Genomic DNA, 9,827 nt, shown 5'->3' on the forward strand with positions numbered 1-9,827 from the left:
AATATTTGCCCTTACTTTCTGGTATTGCATTGCAAATTTGTAAAATCATAACTAGCTCTATCACAAAAGTCAGTCATGCATTGCCAGAACTTGAAAAACAATTGCCATTTTCTATATACACAACATAAAAAAAAAACAGAAAAAAGAGTCCTAACAATATTACATAAGGCGTTTTAGCCTTGTAGAAAAGTATGCAGCAGCAATTCTATATCCACACACTGTTAAAAGAGAAGGAGAGCCCAGTGAGGTTTTTTAAATTCTATTCCAATAGAAAACAAACAAATAAATTGCAATATCTAGTCTTGAGAATTTATGAATTCCCTGAACATGATGCTTTGACAAGATTAATTATAACTGTTCATTCCTCAGATTCAGCTTCCTTTCTCTCAATCATCTTGATGAAATTACGAACTATTGTTTTGCCTTCATCTGTTATGATGCTCTCTGGGTGGAACTGCACTCCCTGCATTATGAAGTAAGCAAAACATCAGGTTGAACAGTAAAACAAGATAAAAATCTTATAAGAGATGCAAATCTGATGAAAGATTAAAAGAGAAGCTTATCCTCTAGATTCAGTGTCTTGACAGACAACATGAACTTCTGTACTTTCAAGCAGAACAAACCTATTAAAAGAACCTCCACAGGAATGAACTCCTACACATCTCTGACTACTATAACCAGAAAGTTAACTAACTCAGAAAATACGAAAAAGTTGACCATCCTGAGGCCTAGTCTCGCCTAGTCGGTTACCTTTATTTAATGGATCATACTTTTTAACTGCAATTTTTAGCATCATACCTTTAACAACCCTGATGAGATGCGTTATGCACAGGATACATCTAACAGGAACCTAACATTATGGAAGGTAGTCAATTCTGCAGAATGTTCATCTTCTAAAGTTGAAATGCTTTTTTTACCACATTATACGCTAATGTAATTATATAACCAGAAGTTCACTTTTGCCTTTTCAGACAAAAGCAAAACGTAAAGTTGATCATGTTAAATCCCAATATAGCATAACTTTCACTTTAGCCCTTAACATTTACTTTCTTTCACTTATCACCTTTGATTGTTAGTCAATAACAACAATGCCAATATTATAAAATCAATACAAATATTATAAAATCAAAGCAATATTATAAAATTATCCAACCGATTTTATCTTCCTTTACGACTCACATTCCTTTGACTTTTTTTTTCCCTCAAAAGACAAGTGCTTTCCAAAAAAGACGAAAATTTTTAAGTAGTTTAACTTGCTCAAATGGCCTTCAGAAACACTAGCACATCCTTGAAACAGCACCATTCATGGGTTGTTTTGATGGAAGTACCTTGAAAATCTTGTTCATCATTGACAGAATAGAATTCAGGGTTGACAGAAAACTGAATCATCTGATTACTGAAAATCTCCTAAAAGTTCCAAGATGACAAACATGACACCATCGTTTTGAGGATTAAATGAATACAACTGCAACTCTTTCCTTATTCATTGCCTCAGGACACATAATGTAGGATTTGACTTTAAAATATTGTTCACGGCCTGAGTAAGCAGAGTATCCTTCCCCATTTTCTTTTTCCCACCTGATCTACCTAGCTATTTCTCTCAATTTACCCAACACAGAATACATGCACACATACAAAACCAGACGAATACGATAACCAAAAAAAAAAACACTCTAAATCTTACAAGTACCCAAACCCACGTGTGTGAAAGATAAAAATAAATGCATGCAATCTGCCGTATGGGGAGAATCAGATGTCCTGAAGGCATTTACCACAAAGCCACAGTGCAGGAAGAGGAGAAGAAGGATGATGGCAGTGCAGGAAAGAAAGACGTTACAAAAGATCTGTAGCAATGTTTTCTCGCGGGGGGGGGGGAAGAGACTTGCAACAGAGAAAGGGACAGGAGGAGATTTGCATTTGAATAATTAAAAATATAAAAAAGAATATTGAAGAGAAGAAAAATAAGGAATTGCTAAAGGTCAAGGATTTTTACGAAATCAGACATTTGCAATCAGGTCAGGTCAAATATGTCTTTTGGGGTCCTTTGAAAGCACATCACTTAGCAAAATGAAAAGATCAAATTCAGCCAGTGAGCTCTAAAATAATTTGCCAGGTAGCCAGGAGCCAGCTTCTTGAACAAAGTTGTTAAAAAGATCAATTGCAATGAAGGCTTTCCTCTCTAACTTTTACAAGTGGTGGCTGCATCAATATGTTCGATAAATTCGAAACGTTAGAGCCAGTTCTGATTCTTACTTCCCATTCCTCAGAGAGGTAGGGTATCCAAGTTTTGGAAATTCACTTACCTTTTATTAATAGGATCTTCTACTATTCTCCTCTAAAATCAATATATAATTAAACTATCCAGCATCAGATTTAAAATCAGTTTCCAACAAAAAGAAATAATGGAATAACAGAACTTGTATCGCTCTAATACCCCGTGGCCACGGCAAACTGGTAAACGAACTTCTATAGATATTCCACTAAGTTACTTAGCTGAGAAGTACATTGGAGATCTTATATTTATAGTCCCATCAACTTGAAGTTTCCAACTCCAACGTCTTACTAATTTTAATTATTTAATATAGTCCATTATGGTTCCTAATTTTTAAAATTCAAACATGCACAGATTAAACCTGTTGAATTTGATGGACCATTTGTGGGAGTTGGGTCAAAAGAATGCCTCTCCGCTGCATGCACAATACATCTTTATCCCAATGTGTGAATGTTTCATGCATGAGATGTGTTCTTGGAACATGTTTAGGAAGGCTGGGAAGTAAACTCCTTACCTGGAGATGCTTATATATTTTGTGACGAGCAGCCATAATGAGTCCATCTTCCGTCCAAGCAGTTATCTCAAGTTTGTCACTAGGAAAACTTTCCTTGTCAATCACAAGGCTGTGGTATCTACCAGCAGTAAAAGGGCTGCAACATAAACACAAATCCAGGTATCAGCATATACAGGATCCAGGATGGTGCCAAAACAAAACATAGTCATATGCAAAGATCACACATTAAGTAATTACAGTCTTCATCTTTGAGATAAATCAAGCCGAGAGCAAATCCCTTTTAGACGACGACCTGAGAAACTATTATCATCTCACACAGCAAGCTTGCTAAAGTAGCCAACTTCATGCAATTTACATTACTCCCATTTGACTCTCTAATGCCATGCATGCTAAGATTTAAAGAAGATTCTGGATGTTTGACTCTTAAACAAGACAATTTGGACCAAGAATGATTGTAGGTTCCCTTCAAGATTTTGCTTCTATCCAACAAATTGTCGTTTTGTGTCTGTGAGCACAAGAATGCTAAATGAGCAGCTTGAAGTCAATGACAACATGAATACCAAGTTGCAAGGTCAAACTGCAAAAAGATAACCATGCAGCTGCTAAATAACACACCCATCAACGAGTCATCAGTTTCTATTGTTCCAGTTTAGTCCATAGTATGAATTAGGCCAACAATAATAATTGACTATCCTCTGCATATAAAGCTTGCAACATGTTTCACTATATTATTTCTCAGACTGGTAAGTGTAGCTGGTGCAAAGCATCTATATGGGACTTCACTAGTCTATATTTTGGTATCAGAAAAAGCTTTCTGCAAGGAGCATTCCTAGTTGTTCATTAAAAGGTGGGCCTAGAGTCATAACGTGAATCTTAAGGGCAAAGATCAAGAATTGAATCAAGCTCTAATGCATCACATCAATAGTAATGGAAAAACTCTGATACTTCCAGATATTCAGGATTAAATGCTTTAACAATTGCATATTAACATGACAGGGACCATTATTGACAATAAACAAGCTCCAAACATGCAGAAATTGGTTCAAGAGCACTTATGTGCATGTCATAAACAAAACAACTCACTTGGATAAGCCGGCTAACAAACCCTCTTCTTCACCCTCATTATGGTACACAAGAGAACTTTTTCCATGCATCACACCAAAAGGTGAGCGCACGATTTTCCCTGCTCATAAAACAAATTTTACCAGAGAATCCAAAGCAGCAGCGTAAGCTGAAACATGAATAAGAATAGCAAAACAGGCCCCTCAAAATCCATTGTAGGCTTAAATAACAAATAAGAATTTACATGGCTACATTTTTTGTGCAAGATACATAACATCGTTGAGTCAGATCCAAGTCCATTATAGTGGCCTCCATCCAATTCTTTCTCGTAGTACTGGTCCTTAATCCTTACTTTAATGTTAATGGGCCATGGAAAAGCTTTCAACATGAGAAGAAACTCACGAATTCCATGATGCTTGGCCTAGTCAGTGATTATATTACTTGTAAGAATAGCCTAGCATGTTGAATCTCAGAAAACTTACGGTTGTGTGTATTCTGACAAGTTCAATCTCACATGGATGACCCGAGGTGCTGATTTATTTGGTAAATAGAGTCTAATCAACTTGAATGAGTCCTGGCAAAGGTTTACTATCTGATTGGCCAGATCAAGAATGTACCAAATTCGTCAGGGGTTGCAAGCATCAAATTCACAATGCATGTACCACTATTATGACTTTGACTATGCCATCTTGACAGGTATCATGTAAGGATTTTGGAGAATTCTATCATATGACTGCAATAATTGTTTGGAGAATTCAAACAATGGATCCAAATATTTCATCTTGTTCAGTTGGACATGGATGGAACAAAGAAAAAAAAGTTACTGCGCCATCTCAATTTGTTTAGTACGAGATCAAAACCCTGCATTTTCTTAGCAGAAATTCTTCTGAACCAATGATAAACCATTCAAACACATTCTCTAGCAGTTTATTATAGGAACTGAAAGATACCTCCAAAAGCCTCCCCAATACACTGCAGCCCCATACACACGCCAAATAATGGTACATTTGGCCCCAGTTCCAATACTGTTTGCAATGATATTCCTGAATCTTGAGGTTCTCCTGTTATTGCAAAAAAATTAGCAATCATTATGATAGATAAGTTTCACTAGAGGAAAAAAAAAGATTCCAACAAAAATTTAAAAAATTGAATAAAAGTTAGTCTCACCAGGTCCTGGAGATATCAAAATCCCCCTTGGATTTTTCCTATAAAAATCATGAACAAAATAAAAGAATTACTTGGCCTTTTCTAAACAATTGATGTGATGTTTGCAAAATTTTTGCAAACAATGACCTCATCAAGAATACCCTTTCTGCATGAAATCACGCAACTACAGAGGGCCAGGTTAAATGTAAACATGCATGAAATGAGGGACTATTTGGTCATTACACAAAACTTACTGCAGTCCAAGGATCATTACATTGCAAAACAAAATAAAAAACCAGGAAATCAATAACGTCAAGTCAGACCTCATACACCTGAAAAGGGCAAACACCAATAGCAAAAGTACAACCACTCAGTTGTACCTTCTGTTTTTTCACTTAAACCTGGCATACAAGAATTTCTCCCAAAGAAACAAGATAAAGCTTACTTCTTTAATTCCTCCACCGTCAGCTCATCATTCCGGTAAACCTCCATTTTACACCCGAGCTCTCCCAAATACTTCAAAACAGAAACCCAGGAAAAAAAATTAGCAAATTGAGAAAATAAATCACAAAAAGAAAACCCAAAAATGCTAAAAAAATGGCCAGACCTGGCAAAGATTGTAAGTGAAGCTATCATAATTATCAATTACAATAATGGGATTTCCAGTAGGCTTTTTCGGAGCATCATTGTTGATGACATGGGCCACGCTGGATTTTTGCGAACACCACACCGTCCTAATCGATAGGGAAGTTTTGTTATCAACTGGGGTTTTGAATTGGATGAAAGATTGGCTTCCTTTAAATGGGCTGGTTTGGAAGCTGAGAAAAGAGGATGGAGATAGAAACACAGATTGTTTAATGGAGGAGGGATTTGCTGCAACGGAAGCCATTGACTGAAATGGCCGTTTTTTTCTAAGCTTTTGAGAGAAGGGTGCGGCAGCGGCGGCAGCGGCGGCAGCGGCGGAGGAGTTAGGAGTGACAGAGTCAGCTGAAATATGAAAGACAAATTTCCAGTTTTTAATTAGCAGTCTACTTCCGTCCTACCTCAGTTAAGCCAAAGAGAAAAAGAAAAACAAGAATGCCAAAAAAAAAAAAAAGAAAAGAAAGTGATGAGTGAATGCTAAATATCAATCTAGAACACTGATTTCAACTTTCAAGCAACATAAGAGGTAGCTTTTAACTTCAACGTCTAAAATCTAATTAGTGTCTATTCTTATGCCAAAAAAATTTTAAAAAAAAAGTAGTTATCTAGTTTCTGCAATTCCAACTAAAAGTATAGACTAAAAGTAGCCATCCTGATTTCTGCATATCTCAGGAAGCAACAATGGAGTTACCAAAAGAGGTGCATCCCAAAATTTTCAGTAACTTTGACATTTCCTCAAACACATAGAAAGCAACAAAGGAAATCCATTAATTCAAATAAAAGAATTAAAGAAAAAGTCCCCAATAAAGCTCTTGCACGTGTTTTGCCTGAAATTTAACAAATAGATCACATGAAATTAAATTAGTAACTGCTTCCACATTGCTGGTCATTTACGCTTTTCCCTTTCTTCTTATACTTCAATGAATCTGTACATCAAAATTAGATAGCATTTACCCCAAAAATGCAATTCTGACTTTTAAAGGATGCATTTATGTAGCACAAGCAAATTTATCTTTAAAAAGTGAACATTTTAGTTTGCACCAAATTAGCCAGTTGCAGAACATTAACTTACTTGATTAAACAAAGATCACTCCAACCCTTGTTTTCAACCAACCTTCCCAACTTCTGCAACTCTGCCGGGGATCAGATGGAGAACCGGAGAAGACAGCAGGAATTGATTCAGAATATATAGGGAGTCAGGTTTGGACTCTTTGGACAAAGCATAGGAGAGGAGACTGGAAATTGGTGTATAGAGCTTGTACTCTCCAGTAGGAACTTACTTGGGGATTTCAGATGTGTCGTCGGCAATGGCGACAAAGATCGGCTGCGGCAAGAAGGTGGAAACAAAGCGACAGATTTTAGAAATTTAGGGCTGGAGTGGAGTGAAGTCCAGGGTGTCAAATTAGGAATTTGGCTTGGGATAACTAGGGATGGCAATGGGGCGGGAGAAGGATCACCCCCCGTCCCGCCCCCACCCCGTTTTTCTCGCGAGGAAAGAAATCAATTTATCATAAATGTTCATTTACGATAATACAATTGTAAATAACATTAAATAAAATTAAAACAAAGCCATGGTTGTTGGAACTGCTTATAAACGATATCATAGGACATGGAAAGAATTCTTGTTCCATTAGGCTCTCGTATTTACATTTTCATTGAGGCTTTTCACAAACATCTTATATGCACGCAAACAACTATCCTTTGTTTGATTAATTTCGAATTAAAGCTAAACCAAAAATTGTAACAGACTAACAGGATAAAAGGGGGACAAATCAGCAGTGAAATTTAAATACACAGAAAGGTTAAAAAAGTGAAAGCAAAAGTGGCCTGAATAAGAATAATCCACGAGTAAATGAGGGGAAAGAACGAAGAAAAAATAGCAAAATTTGGCAGTGAAATACCTTGAGCCTTTTCTCGTTTGAGGAAGCAGAGAATTAACGGAAAATCTGAGAAGTCGACGGAAAATCAGTGCTTTCCACAGAAATGCTCTTCTAACTTGCTACTAGACCAGAAATTCAGTTCACTTGCGATACCCAACAAAAACAGAGACAGAAACCTAGAACCAGAAACAGAGCCAGACGTCACAGACCCGTTCCCTCCTAATTATAAAAAATTTAAGCGCACAAGGAAAACAAAGACGAAGATATCAGCAAGAAAAAGATGAAGATTTACCTCCGATCACTTGCCGACGAAGATATCAGCTCGATCTGGGATTCTGGGCTGGGTAAAATTTTAGGAGGATTTAGACAGAGAGGATGGGTTTAGTTGAGTAGTTATTAGAACTGAGGGGAATGGGCGGCGATGGCTGCGAAGGAGGGACTGAGGGGATAATAATTAATGAGAGGTTTTGTTATTTTGTATATAGTCGAAGTCCATGACCGTGCCAAGGTAAATCACCAAAACAATATCACAAACAAAACATATGCATAATTAAACTCAGAAAGACAACGATCACATAAATTAAATGAAAAAAACGCATAACATATAACACGATTTTTGAATTTCAGTGTGTGGCTGTGTGAGAGAGAGAGCAACGAGGCTTACAGTTGCGCTAAAAAGAGACGTGCACGATTGCTGCTGCTGGTGCCGAGCCACGCCAACGCAGTGATTTTCAGCTCGGCGATCTGGAAATGAGGAGAGAGAATAGACTGCTCCGGGGTTTCTATTACGAAGAGTGTGTTTGGATTACGCATTATTTTCACCTTATTTGCACACACTGACTTACTTATATTATCAATACATTCTTCAATTACTTTTTTATATTATATACATCACATTAAAAAAGTGTCATAATATTTTTTTATAAAATTATCTCAAATAATTTACTATCCAAACACCCGAGTAAACGAAAAAAAAACCTCATGGACTATATACCTTGTTGCAATTTACCCCCAAAACTATATTTATAGGCACTTTGCCCCCTTTCATGATATTGTTGGACAAATTTACCCTTTTTATCTTAAACATTGTTATTTTTCTTTTTTCCCTATCATTTTCTTTTTAAATTCTTTTTTTTTCTTTAAGCATTGTTTAAATAAGTATACTAAATTAGTTGAAACTTGTTTATTTCTTAATTTCATATGTCAATATTTATAAAAAAATTCTACGGAGTACAAGATTTTTTTTTTCAAAATGTTGAAGTCAATGTCATTCAAGAAATTGAACTATTCAAATATATAATAACAAAATAGATATGTAGTATCAATAACAAATAAAAAATGAATTATTGTTGTTGTTTAATCTTATCTTTTTGAAATAACAATTGTTATCTTTTCTTTTTTATATGATAAATAATATGTTACTTTTGTTATCAATAGTTGAGTAATTGTGAACTCTTAATTGGTTTATAAGTACTTAAATTGTTGAATTACTAAATTAATACACTTTACAATATAAGCTACATATATTTTGTAATAACAAAGAGTTTATGATAAATTATTAAGAATGAATTTAATAAATAAACAAATTAAAAAGTAGTTTTAAAAATATTAAAAATTTTGATGTAAGTCTTTTCGCAGCGAAGGGAAACATTGGCTAGTTCCACGAGAGAAAGAGAAAAAGAAAAAATAAAAGGAAAAAGAAAAGGGAAAAATGAAAAAGCTAATAGAGAAAAAATAAAAAAATTTAAGATAATAGGGGTAATATTGTCCAACCATATCATTCAAAGGGGCAAAATGCCAATTATTATAGTTTAGGGGTAAACTGCAATTGGATATATAATTTATGAGATTTTTTACATTTAACCCTTTAATATATGAGAGTTAAAAGACAAAAGCCTAAAGGAACTTTGATGGGTTCGTTAGGTGTTGTAAGCAATGTTTTTAAACTCGGACCGGTCAGTGAACCGGAGAGGTGGCCGGTTCGCGGTTCGACCGGTCCGACCGGTCCAACCGGCCGGTTCAAAGGTTCACTGTTTTTTTTTTCTTTTTTTTTTCTTTTTTTTTTTTTTAGTTGTAAGTACTAAGCAGGTTTAATTCTACACTTGAACTTTACCAACATAACTTAATTTAAGTTATGATAATAATAAATTTTCTAAAAGTTATACACAAAACATGGAATGATAAATATAATTAAAATATCATAATTCACCACAAGTTTTCATAAATTCATTATAAACATAAATAGATACAATCCAAATGTGCACCAATTATCACAAATAAAAACACAAAAAATAAATTAATTAAATATTGA

The 9,827-nt window shown here is 35.2% G+C and overlaps 1 protein-coding gene across 1 annotated transcript; it reads right to left on the reverse strand.

Annotated features, from left to right (window-relative positions):
• Positions 1 to 90: 90 nt before the first annotated feature.
• LOC113754057 (anthranilate synthase beta subunit 2, chloroplastic-like) lies at positions 91 to 7,973 on the reverse strand. Its single transcript, XM_027298375.1, has 9 exons — positions 7,809 to 7,973; positions 7,538 to 7,692; positions 5,602 to 5,981; positions 5,440 to 5,510; positions 5,016 to 5,053; positions 4,799 to 4,909; positions 3,870 to 3,969; positions 2,787 to 2,922; positions 91 to 463 (listed from the first exon to the last, which is right to left on the reverse strand). Exons 3-9 carry the CDS (start codon positions 5,881 to 5,883, stop codon positions 359 to 361), a joined length of 843 nt encoding a protein of 280 aa, XP_027154176.1. The 5' UTR covers positions 5,884 to 5,981; positions 7,538 to 7,692; positions 7,809 to 7,973; the 3' UTR covers positions 91 to 358.
• Between the last annotated feature and the right edge of the window lie 1,854 nt (positions 7,974 to 9,827).

This window comes from Coffea eugenioides, chromosome 11 (assembly GCF_003713205.1).
Source record: "Coffea eugenioides isolate CCC68of chromosome 11, Ceug_1.0, whole genome shotgun sequence".
NCBI classification, from domain to species: Eukaryota; Viridiplantae; Streptophyta; class Magnoliopsida; order Gentianales; family Rubiaceae; genus Coffea; species Coffea eugenioides.

What these genes read in the sequence shown, in the direction of transcription:
- LOC113754057 (XM_027298375.1), bottom strand. Translation starts at nt 5,883, where the DNA reads ATGGCTTCCGTTGCAGCAAATCCCTCCTCCATTAAACAATCTGTGTTT. An exon ending in TATTGGGGAGGCTTTTGGAG is followed by an intron (nt 3,970 to 4,798) that starts GTATCTTTCAGT and finishes TTTTATGAGCAG; the next exon opens with GGAAAATCGTGCGCTCACCT. An exon ending in AAATATATAAGCATCTCCAG is followed by an intron (nt 464 to 2,786) that starts GTAAGGAGTTTA and finishes TTCATAATGCAG; the next exon opens with GGAGTGCAGTTCCACCCAGA.